The sequence below is a fragment of the Erigeron canadensis genome, chromosome 4 (genome assembly GCF_010389155.1).
Source record: "Erigeron canadensis isolate Cc75 chromosome 4, C_canadensis_v1, whole genome shotgun sequence".
Classification (NCBI taxonomy): domain Eukaryota; kingdom Viridiplantae; phylum Streptophyta; class Magnoliopsida; order Asterales; family Asteraceae; genus Erigeron; species Erigeron canadensis.
This window is the reverse complement of record NC_057764.1, coordinates 44,885,859-44,908,574: the sequence shown is the minus strand read 5'-3', so window position 1 is coordinate 44,908,574 and position 22,716 is coordinate 44,885,859. Positions and strand designations below refer to the sequence as shown.

Below are 22,716 nucleotides of genomic sequence, written 5' to 3'. Positions count from 1 at the left end.
CTCCACCATAGTTCAAATATGTACAATTTCCTAGTGTGTTTCCATTATGGCGAGTGTGATTTCAACCAGACTTGAAGACCGGGTTGTTATATTTTACTAGTTGTGAATGTGAAGTCAACAATCAATGTGCATGAAAAGTCAAAACACCAAGAAACAGTAACATAAATTGAATCTAAGTCGCATATGATTTGAAGAAAAACAACAAGCATGAAGAAAAAGATAAACCCAGAAAATGACTGATACCAACCCCACAATCCTTTTTAACTGCATGTTTCCACTCGCAGCATACACACACACACACAAGACTCAAAATACTAAAAAGATATAGTTTTCATCAATATCAACACTTTCTGTATAATCAGCCAAAGCCACAGCAGTGTACAACTTTCACTGCACGTAGTACAAGTACTAAACCAAAATAATATCGATTTTACCAATATATACTACTATACTAGAAAGAATAGTATCTTTCATTACCCACCAAAAGTGTATAAAGAATGTGAATGTAATAGAAAGGTAATTGCTCTCTATGTCTCTATGGCAAGAGTAAGAGTGAAAAATGACAATTTAATAATACAAAAATTGGTTCTCGTGGTGTCCGGTCTGTGGCTGACAAATCCACAAGGCTCCAGTCCACCACCACAGAACATAGAAATAGTAAAACGTAAAGCTCTCCAAAACGGAGACTGGTCGAGGCGAAATAATGGTTTAATCATTTTTCAGCATAGAGAATAAGAAAAGTGAAAGAGAACACCAAAAAACTAACATGGATAAATAGGACATGTATTGGGTAAGTTCGCTTATATTTTGTTACTAAAACAATAGCCTCATAAATGTTGACTAGTTAACTGCATATGTATTCGGAAGGTTTCACGGTTACTAAAGCAATAAGTGTAAAATAGACATCACAATATGGAGTGACCAACAAAAAATAGATAGATGTTGAGAATATAGTGCCATCCATATATAGTGGTGCATCTATAAATATCACTCTCACCACCACAACATAAGGCACATATGGTTAAACGCTGAACTCATGATGTAACTATTGATATATAACACTTAAACGACCATGTCATATGCTTTTAATTCCTATATTTCAAGCATGCTTTTTCCAGGTTTAAATAATAAAAAATGAAATATACATACCTTCATGATCTAAACCCAGAAATGGAAAGAACATGTGCGACTTCACATCCTTTTACTCTTCACTTCTTTTTCTAAATGTCCTGTGACGTATACAAAATTAAAAGTTCATAAATACGGCATACAAGATATAAAAAGATCGCAAACCTACAGATATGAATCTTCAAAAAGTGGAGACCTTTTACTCCAATCGCCACTGCATGGAAAGGAGCATAAAAGACATTAAAAATATGCGATTATTGAATCAATTGTATTATGAATAAGCCTATCATATTAAAAAAAATAAGTTATCTGTACACGGGGTATTGTGCCCCAATCTGTAAATGTAACCAGAATACAGTGTTTTCTAAGATATCATGAAACGGACAGATTTTTACAGTCTAAGCAGCTAAAATAGCACAAAAACTGAAACACTTAACGGTTCTCCTGATATTAACTTCTTTAGGGGTTTTGTAAAGAACCTGTAGCCTAATTACCGAAGGGAAAATCACTTGACCGTCATCTGTAAGTGGTTGGCATGTCTATGTGTGATATGATAACCATCATTAAACCATCATATTTAGATCAGTTAAATCATCCATTGGAATCTCGAGACCCATATAATCATCATCTTGAAAACCTTCATCATCAATGTTTAGCCATGAACCTATGTCCTGCCCATGTTCACCAAAATCATCTCCGAAAGCATCCGTTTCAGGAATTTGCAGGTGGGCAAAAAACAAGTGGCTCATCATATTCAACGTTTTCTTTAACATTGTTAAATTTGATCTCATCCGTTGGTTTATGATGATCTGAAATCTTGAATTGAGGACCATTATTGGAATTGGATAATCGAGCTGCATTCTGCTGGAGCTTTGTTTTTGTCTGTCTTTCACCCTCTGTGTTATTTAATGCAGGCTGTCCTACTTTAAATCCATTACTTCCCGTCCACTCTTTGTCCCTCTTACTTATTTTCCCTTTTGCACCGATATAAATGTTATGAAGACTTTTTTGTGTACCTAATGTAATTGCAAAATGGAAGAAATATAATACATGAATTTACAAATCCAAAAATTAGCTTATGACTAAGACCCATTTACTTATAACAGTGTAAATTGTCATTATGTTTCATCTCTAATGGGCAAAATAAACCTTAACAAGATTAGCCAAAAAAGAAGAGATAATACAGTTTTGTACACGGAACAAACAACTCAAAAAATGTCCAGAGTGCATCTTCATATTCATTTTTTTTAATATTATAGTTTTGTACTCAAATTTTTAATACATTGATTGCTAATATAATATTTTGAAAACAGGAAGTGTTCCGTCAACCCATCCATGCCAAATATTACTAGCACATGTTTTAACCTGAAGACATTTTGACCTGTTACCCATCCATCCAACATGCCCATTTTTCCACCTCTAAAGTCAAGGACTTCCATGTAGTACCTGGAGCTCTTTCCATGGAATTCCCATAAAGTTGACTAGCATCAATTTTGGTCTCAGAAGATAACTGGCTATCAATAAAGGGTGATGATGCAGAGACGAACATTTCCCTAAATAAGGGCTCATCCAAGCAGATATTGCCTGTTGTTTCAAACTTTTGGCATTGGTCTAATGTCTGTTTTACTAAAGCCAAAGCATCTTGCTTGGCAAGTTTAGCACTCTTTCCTCCAGGTGCATTAGGTCCCCGACAACTCTACAACATTAATTTAAACATAAATCATGATTAACATCACAAAGGATCTGGTCATTTAAGGTTATGAAAATTGTAACTGATAACTGATATGGCATGTCATGTTCAGTTGCAGCTATCTTATTATGCATGGAAGCCCCACCACATATTGTAACTTGTAAACTTGTTTCAATATTCATAAAATTAACCAAGGGGTAAGCCTCTTTTACCCAAACAAATATCATTACTAACAATAGGATTTTATAGAATTTTGTATCAACTTAGTTTAGCAGGAGTTTGTAAAGTGAATAAAAAAAACGTTACCATGTACTTCTGGTAAGCCAGTTTTGTAACTTTGTCAAGAGAATGTTGTTCAAATTCCCTGCAAACATAAAAGTGGTCACAATTAGAATTTTGAATAAAAATTTAACGAGAATTAAGAAATTTACTTCTCCTGAAGCTGTCTTATTTCAGTAGCAGACCTTAACAGCTTGCCAAGCTGGTTTTCCATCCTGAAAACCTATTGATTCATAGTAAAAAAAGCTATTGAATTAAAGCCTTTTTTCAAGATTAAAAAAAAAAAAGATTACATATTGAAATAGAGCTGATACCTTTTCTTGGTGCTTTATTTCCAGGTTACCAATATCCTTACTAATATCTTCTTCCCCAGTGTGTGCTAAATCAGGCTGGAAAAGCAACGTTATCAATCCAAAAAATATATAAAGCCTCCAAAATCATTTCATTGGTTTTCTTCAAAGAATTTGATTGATGTCGGAATGATGTGATAAATGTTATCCTATTTGTCACAAATTAAAAATAGAAAGTTTGATAATTTTTGACAAAATGAGTTCTTGGTCAATCCAAGCCGCCCTGACCCATATTAACCCCTTACCACACCCACCCATTGCCGCCTACATAAAAGAGAAGGAGAGAGAATATGAATGGGTAAAGAGAGCACAAACCACTAATTGAGGGTAGAGTCCGATACTCTGAATCTCTAGAAGTAGTCTTTCATTCATGGAAATTATTTGATTGTCCGAAAGGTTGTGTTTGAGCTCACTACAGGATCTCCGGGTAGATTTTATTCCATAACCACTAAAAGCATCATGTCCGCTAAGTTCCATGTTTTGAAACGACCGCTCACTGAATATATTGGATTCTACCTCTGTTTCAACCTCGAATTTGGTATCATAAATGTAACACTTTAGGCCATCATTTACACAGCTAGTTGGCTCGGCGTTTTCATCTTCTGATATTAAAGCAGAAAGAAGTCTCTGACAGAGAGGAATCTCCACAGGACTTGGTGTTCTTGGTGCTAAAGGATCGGAGTCCAGCTCAACATTTCTTGCATCCATTCCGTTAGAAAGCATACTGGAGTTATCAATGTCTGATGCTACTGTTTTTGGGGTAGTGACAGTGGATGAAATGATATCCTGTTAAGCGTTGAAACTTGAACGTCATATAACTTGGCAGTCATAAATATTAGGAATTTTGTTGAATACATTAGCATTTCATGCAACAAAATATTGAATAATCCTTAGAAGTGACAACTTTGACCCTTTTACTTATATATGGGTTAGATACTGGTATGTTTTACAGCAAACATAACAAACCAAATGCCCTTACAAGTCATATAATTATTTTCATTACAAACATAACAAACCAAATAGTCAAATGGGTCAAAAGTCACCCAAAATTTACTCTTATTGCTTATAACTCCCTAAATTATTTTATTAAAGACCCATAATATGATAAAAGCCTTTAGGTTGATATATCATTACTCTTTATGGAATATTGGACAAAATTCGTTTCAGGTCAACCTGACCCGACCCATTTTACCATTGTCCAACCAACTCATTTTGCCACCTCTGGTTCAACCTCTGGTCACAAAACAAGATGAAATATTGACTAGAACTAAGTAAATAAATTGCATGAAAAAATAATTTTGCATAATTACAAAATTAACTATTGAAACAATAAAAATAAAATAAAAATTACACACTAGTCATTTATAAAAAAACAAATAACAGTTTATGAAAACAATAGAGTTTTGGTTCCACCTGGTCGACTTGCCTCCAGAAAGGGCTAGATAATGCTTGACCTGCATACACAAGTTCAACAAATAGAGCTACTACTGACACTTTCCTAAGTACATATTCAGATCATAGATTCATAGCCAATAAGCATGTACTACAATGAAAACCAAACTAGGGAAGTGTTCATGGTATATATATATAGAGAGAGAGAGAGATAGAAAAGTTATTTTAAGTCCAATTTGAGTCCATTGATTTTCTTCCATCTCCTCAAATTCCAACCACCTCCTACCACCACCACCATCATCTCCGACCACCACCATGATTTTCCGGCGACGGCGACCACCGCCACCACGACTTACACATGTGTAAGTTTTACAACTTACACATCTGTAAGTTAAAAATGATTCCGAGAAACGACCAGCGCGGTTCATTTTCTTTTTTCCCTTACAACTTACACATATGTAAGTTAACCTACACATGTGTAAGTTATATGGACTCAAAATAAGCTGCCCCTATATATATATATATATATATAGAGAGAGAGAGAGACTAGAAATTATCTAAGAACAGGTGCAATTTCAAGCCATTTAAAAGGGTTGATTTGGGTTATGGTTTATATCTAGCAGGTCAGTCTCATCGATCGGAAAAAAGCATGCTTAAACCGAAACAGGTCATTCAAAAAGGTAAAACAAGTCAAAAGTCACCCAATGTGTATATCTGATAAAAGCTATAGAGTCCTCCTAAATCAGTTTATCAATGAATCATTTAATCAGCAAATTAAACTTTAGATTATTTTAAAGTATATAATCATATTTCACACATTAATTGCTTAGAGAAAAACTAAAAGTTTTGGATAAAAAAAGCAGGTCAACACAAAACAAAAGCAACTCGTTTTGACATGAACCAGTTTCAACTCGTTATCCAACTTATTTAAGCCACCATTTTACCACCTCAAGAAATTAAATTAAAAAGTCAACTATACCAAGAAAATCTGATGTAGTACTGGCTGCAGTATGTTTTTGACGTTTACTAGCCCTGTGATCCGAGAGTTCCCTGGTGGAAAGCTGACCTAATTTGCTGTAGATACTTTCATGAAATACAAGTAAATCAGTCAGATAAGTAAGATAATGGATAATATATATATCTGACATAAAAAAAAAAGTAAAACCTTTCAGATTTGTCAAAAGGAAGTATAGCAGTTCTAAGTTGCTTTGCAGTTCCTGTGCATCCAAGCTTTTCACCTTTCATTGGTGCAGTAAACCGTGAAGAACCAAAACCCTGCCCACTTCGGCCTCTGGAAACTCCATCAGCATGACCTTCTCCCTTCTCCAACTTGCTCTTTCTTGTTGGGGGGGCTATTGACATCGTGTAAACATTTTTTCCAGATTTATCTTTAAATTTATCACACTTCTTCCCCTTCTCTGTAACTTTAAAAGCACCAGACTCTTCGCCCTCCGATAATGCAGATAACAGCATATGGTCAACTTTTGATTCTGACTGCCAATGAGAATCTAAAGGAATTTCATCATTAGTTACGAGATTGCTTCTCCTTGCGGTACAGGATATCTTTTGGGTCCTTCGATCGGCTCACTGTGCAACTGGCGGAGATGAAGAACGTATTGATAGTGTACGTTTACGATTGGCAGTGTTGTTGCTTGTTCCGTGAAGCAAACCCAGATCATTAGAAGCAGTTTCCCGTTGTACTACTGGGGATAACTTAGGCAATACAACACCTGATCCTGCACCTGATCTTAGACCTCGAGTATTTTCATGCAGTTTTGTGCTAGTGGTGCTACCAAGAATAATTTTTTCTCGAGCACGCTCCCTAATAATACAATCAAACGTCATGAAATAAACATAGAAGCTTATAATAAAATAGAAATCAACAGATATAAATGAGTTTCGCACTTATTGACAGCTTTGATCTTTTTTCTTCCTTTCTCTGTAGTATTACTTCTCTCTCTTTTATCATTGAGTGTATTCTCATGATCGGTCTTTGAGATGAATGAAAGTTTTCCATCAGCTTTTCCTGCTCCATTAGCAGGTCCAGGCCTGCATCAAATATTGTGCTTAGAACGTTTAACACCATTCATCTTTCTTGCTTCATCCATTAGAAGATACCTGGATCCTAGAGCTGGCAACTTCAGCCCATTTACTTATATGGGTCAATTGGGGATATATTATATGCCTAGACAGTTCCAATGGGTTGACACTAGCAGAACGTGTGTAAAGACATGCAAAGAAGTTGAGTTTATATTAAGTTATTCAAGCTTGTGTGAATTGAGATTTTATGAAGCTCAAGATTGAGGTTAAATACAAAAAAAATTAGAATGTAACATATAATAGGTAAGCGGTCAATCACTGTGTATATTATATGTGTAGAGCAAAGAGGTCGAGATTTTAGCAAGTCATTCGAGCTCGCTGCAGCCAAGTTGTATCAAGCACTTGAAGCCAGTTGGCTTCATTGAGCAGGATTTATTATTTATATATTTGAGCTGTTCATGCTCTCAAATCAATCTCGAATCTTCCTCAAGCCAAGCTCAAGTTTGCATAAGGAAGCTCATGAAGGTAAACACTGATCTTGTAGATTCCGGTTTGACTTTTTGCAGCCCTATTTTACTGCACAATGCCTCCTAAACCATTTTTTTTTAAAAAAACTTGATCCTTATTGAAATATTATTATTCTAATCGTATTTGACTCACTGATTAAGGTAAAAAACTTAATAACTTAGACAAAAAGGGCTTCAGGTAACCTAGCCTGTTTGGCTCGCAGAAAGAAAAAATTCACATGTGTTTGATCTGTTATGAGTTACTCAACACATACCCATTTCGCCATCTATAACTTATAGGTACTGGAGTTGGTACCTGGAAACATAGGAATCAGTTACCCTTGACCTAGCATCAGGAATATGCCCGAGATGTATACCTTCCTTGGATTTCCGGTATCCATCACTAGGTTTTGTTGACCCCGAGCTTGGACTTGAAGCAGTGTCAGCCTTTATCACAGAACGTTTCTTCTTCATTTTTGGCTTTTCCCAACCATCACGGACAATGGGAAATAATCGATCCTCACCCTGAAGACCCTTTCTTAACACTTCTTTATCCCTTTCTACCGTGTCAGCTGATCTAGCAGGAGTAACAGGATGCACAACCACCTGAATGAGTTAAAAATCTACAATCAGACTGAACTCCTAAGCCCAAAGAAAAGAATAAAAGAGGTAAAATCACAAGAAAGAAACAGTATTTACTGTTGATATGTTTGGATGGGTGTTCTGAGAGTGCTTATGGATATAATAAGAATCAGATAATGAGTTGCCATTAAACGTGTTCAAAAGATAATGCTTGAATTGTTGAAGAAGCATTGATCGGATAATCAAAAGTTTGAGCATTTAACAAATCTTGACTATTTAAGAAATCAATAGACTATATTAACTAAAGATACATCTTTGTCTCTTAAATTAGTGGAAATTTTCTGACGTAAAAACTAATTAGTGCCACTTCAAGTGAAATATATCACATAATTGATTCTCAAACACAGAAGTTCTGGGAAGAGACAAACCCTTTAATCCACCATAGAAGTTCTGGTTCGTTTATTTGGAACATTATCTTTCCCTCTTTCTTCAAGTTTCTGCTGTTCAAAATCAGAAACACTTGCCAGATAAACCGTTTGGGCGCAATCTTTTTCTTCAAGGAATACTTGGAAAACACTTGTTTGCAACCGGCAAGATCTCGCTGAAGATCTTCACCCGTTCCCTGATAAAACTTAGAAATTTGTAAGCTGAATACATTTCCACAAAAGTAGAGTTCACAAAATGACACTCTTGGGTGGGTTGGGTAAAGGGTCAAAACAGATAATTTAGGCAAAGATCTAAATATTTCATGGCGGTTGGGTTAAACACATTATGTCCATATATTATATTTGCTTATGATTAGTTAGTATTTTATTTATGACAAAGAAAGTTTTACTGATTCACAAATAATATGACTTTGAATAAAATGATTTAGAAGGTTTTGTGCATGAGAATTACCCTTTGTGCAGATGTGGACCCTTTTATCCTGTTTGACCCTTACAGAAAAAAATATTGCCATAATCAAACCATTCAACATAACTCATAAGTAGATGGTACAAAGCGTAATATTGCTACCTACACACTAAAGAGCTATCACAAACTTACCTGGCCTTGATGGTGGATTCACGCAGACCTGCCCTTAGTCGTTTAATGCCTTCAGGCAAGAAAGGAGGTGGTTCACCTTTCAACGAACCATTCTGCACACCAAGTACAGCACTTGCGAGCTGCTTGCCGGTTAAACTTATATTCAATAGCCATTGACTTGGGATCAAACCGCAAGCATTGTAGAAAATCAGTCACGTCTTCTTGAGTTACGGTTGAATCAGTTCTTGACATGCTAGGGAGTGATGATAAGATAGGATTTTCCATGGCTGATTTGTCGACAGAGCCAGCTATATAGGAGCCAGAAGGGTATGATGGTCTATGTCTATCTGGTCTAACTGCTGGACGTTCAACTTTACTACATGATGCCATTGCATCAATTTATTAACACTTTCTGTGTTACAAACCCTGTCAACACAGTTGTGCATAACAAGACTGTAGAAGCAACCTAAAAATGTGAAATAAGCATAAGCCTCACATTTCCATTACAAGACTAAACCGATAAATAAAGATACAAATTAATTAGATGCTGAAACCATATAAATAAGCATAATATTGAAAGGGGTCAAGTGCATAAAGCTGTATCAAACTTGTCACTTTTTGCTATTGTATGAGTCCTGAATTTCGAACTTGGCCTTGCACATATCATACTTGCAATTGTTGCTATTATGTTGTATCTATTCAGTTTCTTTTTTTCTGCTGGCAAGTGTGTATTGTAATATAGCTCTGGATGTCAATTGGACTACATTATATACAGGATGATCCTAAATTTGATAAAATCAGCCAACTCTGAAACTCTTATTATACAACTAAAATTCAAATTAATTATACAAGCTGATAAATTGATTCATCACAATATTAGTCTAAATAAAACAAATAGATAAAAAATCAATATTATAGTAATAATACGAATACGACTGCGTTCATATGTTTATGTATAGATACCTTAAGTTGTACAACCAATAATCGCGCGTAAAATCAGTTTATTGGGTTTAATTCCAACGAAGATGAATTGGATTTTTTCTTTTTTTAATTTTTTGGGAGCATTTTTAAATATTTTGGCGTCAAAGAGTCTAATTAAAATGAATACATGTTATTGTATAAGTTAAGTGTCATGTATTTTCCTTTATTTCCCTTTTTAGATATGAAACTAGTTTTTCATACCCAGGCGTCGTTCCGAGAGACATTACGTGACATGTAAACATGTGAAAAATTATATAAAATGAAATTTTCATGGTAAAAGTTAAAAAGTAAAAAGTTATGAAAAGTAAAGAAAAATGAAATGTTGGTGGCTGAAGTTGAAAAAATAAAAGTATAAAAAGTAAATAGAACAAAACTTTGTGTGAAAAGTAGAAAAAATTAAAGTGATGTGGCAAAAAGTAAAATGACGAAAACTTCATAAATTTATGTGATAAAAAGTAAAGAGAATGAAACTTTCGTGACAAAAGTTAGAAAAACAAATGTATAAAAAGTAAATAACACAAAATTTTCGTGCAAGAAATAAAAGAAATAAAAGTTATGTGACAAAAAGTAAAAGTTTAAAAGCATCTGTGATAAAAAGTAAAAAAAATGAATTTTCGTGAAAGAAATTAGAAAAATAAAAGTTTAAAAACTAAATAAAACAAAGTTTTCGTGCCAAAAATAAAAGAAATTAAATTTAAGTGAAATAAAGTTAAAAGTTTCCGTCATAAAAAGTAAAAAAAATGAAACTTTCGTAGCAAAATTTAGAAAAACATATGTTTAAAAACTAAATAAAAGCAAACTTTTGTGCTAAAAGTAAAAGAAATTAAAGTTATGTGACAAAAGTTAAAAGGTTAAAGTTATATGGCAAATATTAAGAAACCTAAAGTTAAAAGGTTAGAGTTAGCTGATAGGGACCATTGTTGTAACAAATTTAACAACAGGGACTATAATTGCAGGAAAAAATTAACAGCCGTTAGCTGATGAGGACCATTGCTGCAACAAATTTAACGACAGGAAGTAAAAGTGTTGAAAATGTATGGCGCACGCAAACCGATTCATGCTTTTTAGTATATATAATAATGGATGTAAATTACCAATATCAATGTTGTTACGTCGTTATAGTTATTGTCCGTGTGATACAGTGTCGATGATGGTATTGATGTTGGCTGTAGGGCGGTGTTCAAGGGACGGTGTAGTGTCGTCGGCGAGTAATGTATATTATTAACATAAAATGAGTAGTTTAGTTATCTATATATCTATATCTATATATAATATAAAAGTTGAGTTTTGCATTCAATTTTAAATCTATACCATCTCTCTTCTTAATCACTCTTTTTAATGATTCTTTTGTGACACTAATTGTATATGATGGACTATCATGAAATTGGAAGTAAAAAATTAATTATGTTTGGCTTAATTTGTTAATAAGGAGTGGAAGTGGAAAAGTTCTTCATTGATGAAATGGTCACTCAATAATCATGATACAAATTCATAGTGATACAAATGGTGCTCCACGCAACAATGAATATACGATGATATTATTACAGATTGATACTTATATTTTCACATATTTCATTTTTTCTTTCTTTTTATATAATTATATATACTAAATATTCCTTCTTTGCAGTAATCCCTTACATTTTATTATTATTTCTATTAATCAAAAACTTACTACTTTACTCCATAAATTTGATTTAGTTTGATTTTTTGTGCAAGAAACTAAAAATTCGTTGTAAATACAAAAGGAACATTACAAATGTTTTTGGAGAAGATGTTTACACAAGACATGGTATGTAATTAAACAAAAGAGTTAATTTCACAAATCGTCCTTGTGGTTTTACCAAAAAATCACGTTTCATCCTTTAAACTTCAAAATGACACTAGTAGTCCTTTATACGCGGATAATGGTCACGTTTCGTCCTTTAATCTAATGTATGATGGTCACGTTTCGTCCTTTAATCTATCGGATGATGGTCACGTTTCGTCCTTTATACGGTCGATTAAAGGACGAAACATGACCATTATCCGCGTATAAAGGACTACCAGTGTCATTTTGAAGTTTAAAGGATGAAACATGATTTTTTGGTAAAACCACAAGGAAGATTTTTGAAATTAACTCTTAAACAAAATTTATACATTTGTTATCTTTGAGTATATAAAAGTATAAATGATTGACTTCAAATATGAAGGTCCAAGTCCCTTTTTTTTTAGGGAGGATGTTTACATAAGACATGATAATATGGTATGTAATTAAAGAAAATTTATACCTTTGTAATTTTTGAGTATATAAAAGTATAAATGATTGACTTCAAATATGAAGGTCCAAGTCCTTTTTTTAGATGAGACAACAAAATCAATATTTGGGAGATCAAGTCACTTATGGGTAGAAGGAGAAGACAATATTATTTTGGTTGGCGATCTTTTAGAGGATATAATGCTGTTAGATATGCCTTGAAGGTAAGCTTTTTAAAGATAATTTTCACCGAGCAAACTTATCCTAAGTTAAAGTAGTATTCTCAAAGACAAACTTTGCTCATTTAATCTAAACAACAAAACATATACACGAGCCATTGGAGATATGTAAACATTATCTACAATCATCTAAGAAGATATACATGACCAATTTTTGTCTTCCCTTTTACCATTTTTTATAATTTTGTAGTAGACAAACTAAACATCTGCTCGATATAATTTAATTTTTCAAGAAAACCAATCAATTCAATCATGAAAACAATTTCTCTTCATCTCCGCCGTCCAACGGACGGGTTTTAAGCCCTCGTTTTATAAATTAGTAGATGTAATATAATTTATTAAATGTACCACATGTAGGGGTTGAGTATTGTAAAACAAATATTAAAGGAAAACAAATAAAACAAGATCTTGACCTTTAGATCATGGTTAAATTGATGTACGGAGATTCACGAAGCAAATGATGTACGATAATTTTAATGATGCATGGTGGTTTTTAGTGAAGAGAAACATATTGTTTTATTTGTTTTACTTTAATACTTATTTTATTTTACGTATAACCATTTTATTTTACCTATAACCATCTCTCGAACGAACAACCGAAAAGACCCTGGGCATCACAGGTAATCCATAGTTGTTAAGAACGTAGAAAAAATTTGAGGACAAATTGGGTAGCTTGATGTTTTTATTTTTAATTTTTTTTAGCTAACGATGGTAGACATTTGCGTTTTTTCAGAAAAACCGGTATTGTATTAATATAAGTTTGTTTGGCAAGGTGTAGAAAGAAAAATCAAATTTACGTCATACACTAAATTGTCATAATTACTAATCTAACGTTTCTTTCATGTTAGGACAAATAATCCAAAAAAAGACATAAACTATTGAATTAAATACATCAAAACTTGAGATAGAACTCCAGTTAAAGATAACATCGTTCCTATGCTTCCATAGTAACCACCACCATGTAAAACAGATAGTTTCCACCATAAACTTATATCTCTTTAAAACATCCGAAATCCACTTAATAACTTAAACTAGACACGAGACGAGAATGTTACTTTGTAACTAAGAAGATATATAATGTAGGATGAATGTTTGTATGTATGCTTATGCAGCTTATGATATGATGTTCAAATATAAATATGTAATGATTATATAATTCTAGACATATGTTCGCATGAAGCGGCGATGTAGTGGTGTCAGCAGTATCTGGTGGTGGCGACAGTCTAACACCCGTCGTTTAAAAATATGAATTTTCAAAAAAATTTAAATAAATAACTTAAAATGCGGAAACGTCCCAATAAAAACTTAACCATTACCTAAGAAAATGGTCATCATATGCTTGTTGTTACTTCATAGCATCAAAACAATAATTCAAGAACATCTATAGACGTCTTAAATACAGTCAATAAAAGGTATTAAATGAGCATAAGACTATAATGTCATCATCTATAGCAAACGTCTACCTAGCCTCACTCTTAAGCAAACTTGAATGTCCGACCTGAGGAAACACAACGTTTTTAAAAGAAACAAGTGTCAGCTTTAAAAGCCGAGTAAGATAACCACGAGTTATAAAACATTTGCTAGTTAAAACATCTTTTCAAACAATCATACGTATGTCAAGCAATCAACAACTTTAACATCAACATAAACATCAACATCAACCTAAACATCAACATCAACATTAACATCGTCAAACAATAGGTGTATCATATTCCTACATGTGCCTAGCAACCTCAACATCACATATTCACGTCAAAACATCAACATCTACTTACAACATTAGGTTATGCCTTGACAATAGCTAAGCAACTTACGTCACTTGTCATAGCGAAACAAGGGGTTGTGTGAAGGCGGTCGTAAGACCTATAGGGTACCTCACACCCGACATGATGGGTAATCCTTTCGGGATCCATCGGCATCGTTCGGATAGGCACAACGAATCCACGAGTAAGCCGTTTCTCAAACTGCAGTGGCCAGTCCAAACCACCCGGCAAACTCTATCAACGTGACTTAGTCGAGAGAGAAATATCTAGATTATTCCTAAACGACAACAACATCTACACACTAGCCAAGGCTAGCATGGGTTAAGCTTTAACACTTTCAACGTCAATTATACTCGAGTATCAACATCTACATTATTTCAACATTAGGCCCTTAACGTGCAACGTGACATAACAATCTTACTAGAGTTTGGTGTACTACATCTACAGTTCATCCAACAATCAAACATCAATCAAAGATCACATATTTCAATCATTATAATCAACAACATAAGCATACATAAATATATCCCAATTAACCCCTCCGTTGTCCCCATAGCCCAACATACGTACGGGATATAGTTACGAAAACAATATTTTGTTGTGTACCTCATGTGACAAAAAGTAGTTATCTTACCTCAAATCTCGCAATCGGCTCACGACTAGTATCCACCAGTTAGCATCTAGAACGTACTCCTACTGCAAACTCTATTGAATTCGAAAAAATACTCTAATATATATTGACGACAAGTCTTATAATCTAATGTTCGCTTCGCCTTCCTGTACGTTTTTGTTTATTTGCTGCAGCTCCCCTTGCGGATTTACTTTTTAGTTTTATAAATATATATATACCCTACGTGATTAGGTCATTTTCCAATACCCCGGAGGATAACATATTTATTTAATAATATTAAATTGGAGATGAGCCCAGCCTAATAAGTTACTGAACCGTCTACTTTGAGCCCATATTGATTTCATAGCCGATGCACCAAGCCCACAACCCGAGTAACTTCACGTGATGCAGCTTCAAATCCCTTTTGCCTCTGATTCTTGCATTCACACTTCATTTGTTTGTAACAGCTCACATGTTATTCTATACAACAAATTCCATACTATGTATTGTACCTCAAAATCCCTAAAACAACATTAATTTAACTCATAATCTTATTATACTTACACTTAAACAACATGTAATTGTACTCTATTTAATATTGTTAAAACAAATAAAATTTAGGATGTTACAGACAGCAAGTGGTGGTGTCGGCGATAACGATAGCAACAATGACGGCGTCGTCGGTGGTGGCTGGGTAAGGCCTCTCCTTATAGGATTAAGCTTCTTCCATTATTCTTCCACTATTCATTATCTTTTTTCCCTTCTAGAACACCCCAAGAATACCCTTTCCTTATAACCCCCTATTCTTCCCCTCACAAACACTTCAGACGTGTATCTAAAGTTAGAAGAAACCCCTAGACGTCACCGAAGACGCAACCCGTGCTAATAGAGTCTTCCCCCTCTTTAGCGTCGGACAGCATTGGACGCGGGGAAAGACACCCTGTAAAAAGGAGGCCTAAGAATGATATATTTTTAACTGCTAGATTAGGAAGAAATCCAAACAAGAATGTGCTAAAGTTTCACTTTTGCGACAGGATATTATTTTGATGGCATTAAAAGGAGTCTCCATCCTATGACACGTCATTGTATATCATCTTGTTGATGTCAGCATTTTATATGTTGTTATGTGGAAAGTCACACTTAAAGCTTTTAACCTATATGTGTCATTCTGTCAATCTTGAATTCACACGTGAAAAATATTCAGAAAACATGGTCAACTAATATTAAACAAATACCAACTTTTGTAAAGGAACTAGAATAAACTCTTTCGAGAATGATATAGAAAAACATATTTTTATTATTAGCTAGCATTTTATTGTTTTTATTAAATATAGATTGGCTCTGTTTATGTATGAAGTTCGGATCACAGTATTAGTACTAGTAAGTAGTAACGCTCCCATAGCAAAGCATTCGTGCCACATCGTAACCATATTATAACCATTCAAGCTTTTCACCTTATCCATCCGACTTGAGCTCAATTCATAAGTATTTTCAAAGGCTTAGACTTAACACAAACTTGACTTGTTTATCAAAAAAAATAAAATAGTTATAATACTATATAGAGAGACTATAGTTATATTGATTATAAACAATATATATATATACCATATACTCGTAATAAGAACTAATATATATAACTTAGTTTACTCAAGTTCGACGTGCGAAGCTTGAGCTCAAATATCGTTTATTGAACCCTCAAATTAAGTTCAAGCTTAACGTTGACTCTGTTCGAGTTTTTATTAAATCAAATTCGAGTATCTCCCTAATTAATAGATGACCGTATATATATGAAATAACATCGAAAATTTTAAGCAAAATATAAAGCTATCTTAACCACTAGGAAGGTGATTCATCGGCAAAAATTTATATCAAGGTAACAAGTTTGATCTTTCATTGGCATAAAACCTCGAAATAATAAGATATCAAAATTGAATTTTCTAAATAAGTATGACAAACAAAAATGTAATTTTCAATAAAGATTACATTTATTCTTTCTAACACCCAAATGAAATCCATATAGGAAAAAAATGGTACACAATCATATCCATATGCATGATTATCTAATAACCAGTACCTCAATTGACTAGATGCAACATATAATTATGTATGTGCTATACTATTTATTGTTTTTAGTAACAACCACCAAATAAAATCCGTAGAGGAAAAAAAGTAGACAATCATATCCATATGCAGGATTAATCATCTAAAAACCACAATCTATCAATGACTATGATGCAACAAATGATGTGCTATACTATCTCTAAGTTGGGCCGCCTTTACTGATTTGCCACCATTTTCTAATGGAATCTCATCATCAAACAAATCAAACTTTAAACTGTCATCCATTGTCTCATTGTTCATCTCACAAATGTTGTGCAAAACACAACATGCCCCCAAAACAACCGGCAAATCTTGAAGCTTGACTTCTGTCCTTTTCTGTAAACATACCCATCTCCCTTTTAACCTCATAAAAGCATCTTTTGCTATGTTTTGCACATCACAGAGTTTCTCATTATATGAATGCTGACTCCATGTAAGGTTTTGGTGCGAATACGGCACCAAAAGCCAGTCGAGTAGTGGGTAACCCGAGTTACCCACTACCAATGTATCTTTGGTGTAACCCTTGTTGAATCTTTGCGAAAGAGCCGATCTTTCCAAGATTTTGTCGTCAGACAACGACCCGGGGTGCCCGATGCTGATATCGGTGAAAACGCCTCGCGGGTCGACCACACCTTGGACGGTGGTGGAATATGATGGTTTCTGGTTGCGTTCAGTGTGTTTCTTGTTATAGTAAGCAGCCGGGCTGACTTTTGGGGCAATTATGGAGACGTGTGTAGTGTACATTGACCCAGATACATTTGGTATGCCCGAAATTGACCCGTATTCAGATTTGATTTGGCCGAGACGTTCCTTGTTGGGCCATTGGAGGTATTTAGGCATTAAGACGGTCTTAATGGCGGCGCAAACTTCTAGAACCAGCTTATGACAAGTGGAAATGCCTAGCCCGAATTTGCCTGACACGGCTCTCAGCGGGTCGCCGGTTGCTAAACGGTACAAGCAAACGGCGACCCGCTGACGAACCGGGATGGCCTGACGAAGCATCGTGTCCTTTTTAGTAACCGCCGAATCCAATTCGTCACAAATCATATTGAAAGTGGATTTACTCATTCGAAAAGCCTTTTTGAACTCATCATCAGGGCATTCATCACTATTGTAATACTCCCACCATCCTTTGGACCTTTCCTTGACCCATAACCTCCTTTGCCCCCCTGCCCCTCCATGACTAGAGCTCGCATCCTCAACCGCGTCGAATTTCGGAGGCGGGGTCTTCCTTGTTCTATCAAAATCCGTCATTTCGGATGCAAAACTTGAAGATGGTATTTGAAATTCAAAGTCAAACAGATTATTATTATTATTAGTAGTATTGATGTTGGTGGGTGAGTATTCATCGCCTACAAAAGAAATGGTATCAAGAATTTCTTGAAGCGGGTTGTTTTCCTCTTCGAGTTTTCGACGTTTGTTGTTGGTGTTCATGTTGTTGTCAATTAGGAGGTGGTTGTTGTTGTTGTTGTTGTCAAAATCTTGAAAGAAACTGTAGAAGTATGAGAATTCTTCTTGGTTTAGAAATGGAATTGAACTTATTTCCATTTGATTTGATTGCTAGATATATAAGACAAATTAAAGATATTACGAGGTGTGTTGGGGGGTGTGAATCGAGAGTGTGAAAAAGGAAACAGAGAACCTGAAAATTATTGGAAATGTGAAAAAAAAGTTTTAAAGATATGGGATTGGAAGGAAGTGAAGTGAAGGGGAGTTGAAGTTAGTTATTTATATATAGATATAGACCTCTACAACAACAGGTACGGAATTATAGATATAGAAAGTCAGAGGGTAAAGAAACGTGTGAGGATTCAGAGGACCAAAACGACGACGTATCCTTGTCTGAACGCGTGGAAGGGGAGATGACAGGAAGATTCATTATTGGCGAGTGGTTTCTTTCTTTTTGGTATTTATTTTGGCAGTGAAAACTATACAAAAAATGACCTTGAAGAAATGTCCTTGAAGAAGTATTTAGTTATATTTCAGTCCCTTATACTTTCTTTTGGCGTTGTATCAAGCAAAACTAGATTAATACCCGGTCACCAAGTAATTTAGGATCCGTTTACCTAAAAATAAGTTTTTTTATGAAATTGTTAAAATAAACTCTTACATTTTGTACAATTTTTGATGTAACATATTTAGAGTCGGTTTGATATATTTTAAGATTGCCAATACTCGATCTTACTCGAAATTCTGCTTGGATCCGACCTGGAAAATTGGATTAGGGTTGTAGAATCTCGATCTAGTAACCCGCCAACTTGATTTTTTTGGGTCGGGTTCGAGTTGCTTTTAGGTTAATAAGTCAACCCTCCAACCCAAAAATATTTATATTTAAAGTAATATAATCTATACTATATTATAAAGCAAAAAGTCCATGTCTAAATTTTAAGTTTCAACATTTACTTTCCCAAAATGTCCCTCTATCTATTCTATATTTACCTAAAATAACTATAATACCCTTTTTCTCTCATCAAATCCCAACCAATCATTTCTTTTCTCTATCCTGCATAAATCATTTTTTCCTTCAATTCATTCAAAATCTTTTATCTCAAAAACCGTACATCAAGAAATTATAAAAATTATATGGGTGTTCTTAAAATTTCATGCTCTTTCATTAGAGATGTCATTCAATATACTTTCGACGAATTTTTAAATCTGAGGGTGGAGCCCGTACGGCTAAGGCATTTGACTATCATACTCTATGACATATCACACTTTATGATCTAGCTATCACCTCTACCATCTCACCGCCGCAACGCGCGGGTACTTACTCTCGTGTTTGTTAATAGGTCAACTCCTCACCTCATTTGATCTGAGAACCCACAACCCATTTGACTTGAAATCAACCCATATGACTTGAGATCAACTCACCAACCCATTTAACACATGAAACCAGCAACTCATGTGACCAAAATCAACCGACTAACCATGACCTATCCATATAACTTGAAATCAGCTCACCAACCCGATTTTGTTTGGGTTGGTGGTTGAATATAGGTTGACGTGTAGACAGCTTTGGGTTATGATTTCCAACTCGATTTTGATAACACGTCAGGATTGGGTTGGATATTTGTAACCTGCTAACTCGAACCCATTATATTTATATTATAGTTATAGTTATATTTATTTTAGTTATTGTTTTATATAAAGTATATCTATTCATGCATTAAAGTGTTGAAACATTATCAAATGTAAGTGAAAAAAATATATTTTGTGCTTCATGTGTGAAGATGATTATCAGATGTGCGCTCTGAGTACCAAGATGGTATATGGAACCAGAGGGTTCAATTTTTACCCATTTATCTTTTTTCTTTATAAATATAAAAGTATATAAATATATAAAACAAACTACTTTTTTTTCTTTTTTATGTATTGATTTATACGTCTTCGTCTAATATACCTATAATACTCTTAATGAAATAATTTACAACATATATCATCCAACTCATAAATAAACCACACGAACAATTCTTACATAAATTCATTTTACATTCCGAGCCACCACCGTCGCCGCCACCACTATTGTCGTCATCGCTACCACCATCGTCGTCGCATTGCGCGAGCATACATCTAATTTTAAATAATAAGAATATAACAATAGAACCTCATATTTCCATATACCCTTAACGTTTTTTTAGAAAAACTAATAAGAGTAACTTAACTGTTAATTAGAGTAACTTAGTGTTAATAATGGAAATAAAATTTGGACTTAAGATGTATAACAATTTATAGTTTTAACAACTTGCCATAATGCCATGCATACATCAAAAACGTGAAGAGATTATAATTTTTTTGACAGTTTTTTTTATTATTGATTTGAATTTGAATTTCACAAGTTGTAGTATTTTTAATATATTTGAAGATTTACCAAGTTTATAACATGTATGGTTTGACTTTTTATTTGAATGGCTAGGATTAGTTTGCTATTTATTTTTAATGGCTTAGATTAAAAGTTTAAACTATTTTTTTCTCTTAGCTGTACCAACAATATATATATATATATATATATATATATATATATAATAGTGACCTGAAGTTGTATTAATGTTTAATTCGTTATCCTACAACTTCATCTAAACAAAACAAATTTATAATGTGAATTGTTAGTGTGTCAAATTCATACATTTGAGACCATATTTCATGTCACGTATATTAAAATATTTTAACTGTTTACCAAACTTTAGTTATAAACTAGATTATTATCCCGCGTAATACGCGAGAGATCATATTTAATTAATGACATGTTATCGTTTCATACTATCGTAAATTGATAAACATAGATAAAAGATTTTGAAATGGACTAATTAATAATATGATGCAAAAATGATTTAATTTATAAATAAACAAAGTTTCATTATACACTATTGCATTTACAATCAAAGTTGAGATATGTATCTATACATTGAAAAGAAAACATAAAATTTCAATAAGTAAAACTTAAAATTAATGTATCAAGTGATAGTTTAAAATTCAAGATAACCAAATTTGTTTAGCAGAATATAATTAAAAACCGAATATAGATTTGACTTATTTTTAAGTCTTGTAACTATATTAGTCATTTTACAATCTTTCATGTAGTTTAATGCGTATATATATACACACGTAAAGAAAAATTAACAGAATAAAAAATAATCTTATCTAAAATATCAAAACATTATAGCAATATCAAAACATTTAATATTTGATTACTGCTCAAGCGAGCTTATAAATACTATCTTTTTTTAACAGATAAATATCACTTTTTTTAGAAGGTAATTTATTTGGAACGGCTAAATTATATAAAATTAATATTTTGGCAAGACACCGAAAACTATAAAGACTACATCATATATTTAAATGACTCGGACTAACTTGCCACGAAGGTTTTAAATGTATATCAAATTTTCAATTAGAATTATTAGATTTTTTCACCTCTATATAAGAGTTAAATTTTAAAAAATTTTCTTCAACTTTTAGCCTTACAAAGTCTATTATTTGTGTTCATAGTCAACTTTTTACAAAAATTTTAGACTATGTATTTATAGGTAAATTTTTAGAATTTTAGAATTTTGAATGGTACAATATTAAATATCATTAACCTCCCATCTATTTCATAAAACATGTATTAATAAAAACCTTAAAAACAATAAATAAACTTTTAAAGCTCCAAGTATGAAAAATGAACAAAACTATAGAGTACCATGAATAATCGAATAAGAATCGACTCCCGACGGTGTTAGATCAGCCAATTATTGTAATTGTGGTTCGTGATGATAAGGGTTAGGATTTGGGGTTGTTGGGTAAAAAGAAAAATACTCCAGGAGACAGTGGTGACCGTATACATCAGCATGACTTGGTGGTTGCATTTCCGAAATTTATAGAATTCGTGGTGGTTTTATAACGATGGAAGAAGGAAATACATAGTTTTTTTTCCTGAAATTTGGGGATGGGTTTTGTTATAACTTAAATCTAAATTGGTTAGAAAGTTGATAAAAGGAAATGGTTGACACCATTGGCAGTTTTACTCCTTAAACTTCTTCTTTTATACAATACTTGTTTTTTTTTCACTTTTATTATTGACGGGTTACTAACTCATCCGATCATATCTACTTTCCATGATCTCACCTCAACCATTTCACCATCTGGACCGAAAGTTATTGGCTACTTTATAACTCGTATTGTTTAAGACATTTTTTCAAGTACTTATCTTGAGCCGGTTTGATTTAGGTTAACTAACATTCTAGAAGAATTTTTCTTTAAATTAATGACTTGATGTATAAATATGATTGACTGTACTATCAGTACCATAATGATCTAAATT

The 22,716-nt window shown here is 33.5% G+C and overlaps 2 protein-coding genes across 5 annotated transcripts; both read right to left on the bottom strand.

The window, feature by feature from the left end:
- Positions 1–1,397: 1,397 nt before the first annotated feature.
- Positions 1,398–8,688, bottom strand: LOC122596657. Of its 4 annotated transcripts, none has more exons than XM_043769272.1 (12): positions 8,396–8,688; positions 7,702–7,991; positions 6,745–6,888; positions 6,005–6,661; positions 5,819–5,922; positions 4,861–4,901; positions 3,763–4,233; positions 3,412–3,486; positions 3,250–3,320; positions 3,125–3,182; positions 2,575–2,824; positions 1,398–2,144 (listed from the first exon to the last, which is right to left on the bottom strand). In XM_043769272.1, exons 4-12 carry the CDS (start codon positions 6,310–6,312, stop codon positions 1,840–1,842), a joined length of 1,683 nt encoding a protein of 560 aa, XP_043625207.1. In that variant the 5' UTR covers positions 6,313–6,661; positions 6,745–6,888; positions 7,702–7,991; positions 8,396–8,688; the 3' UTR covers positions 1,398–1,839. The 4 variants fall into 4 exon arrangements, with proteins under 4 accessions (XP_043625207.1, XP_043625210.1, XP_043625209.1 ...); XM_043769275.1 differs by having other exon boundaries at positions 3,283–3,320; XM_043769274.1 differs by having other exon boundaries at positions 5,819–5,913.
- An 8,218-nt stretch (positions 8,689–16,906) lies between these two features.
- LOC122596547 (protein ALP1-like) lies at positions 16,907–18,614 on the bottom strand. The gene has a single exon (XM_043769149.1). It carries the CDS (start codon positions 18,462–18,464, stop codon positions 17,037–17,039), a length of 1,428 nt encoding a protein of 475 aa, XP_043625084.1. The 5' UTR covers positions 18,465–18,614; the 3' UTR covers positions 16,907–17,036.
- Positions 18,615–22,716: the final 4,102 nt, after the last annotated feature.

What these genes read in the sequence shown, in the direction of transcription:
- LOC122596657 (XM_043769272.1), bottom strand. Translation starts at nt 6,312, where the DNA reads ATGCTGTTATCTGCATTATCGGAGGGCGAAGAGTCTGGTGCTTTTAAA. An exon ending in GACTCTACCCTCAATTAGTG is followed by an intron (nt 3,487 to 3,762) that starts GTTTGTGCTCTC and finishes TTGCTTTTCCAG; the next exon opens with CCTGATTTAGCACACACTGG. An exon ending in TTCCATGGAAAGAGCTCCAG is followed by an intron (nt 2,145 to 2,574) that starts GTACTACATGGA and finishes CAATTACATTAG; the next exon opens with GTACACAAAAAAGTCTTCAT.
- LOC122596547 (XM_043769149.1), bottom strand. Translation starts at nt 18,464, where the DNA reads ATGGAAATAAGTTCAATTCCATTTCTAAACCAAGAAGAATTCTCATAC.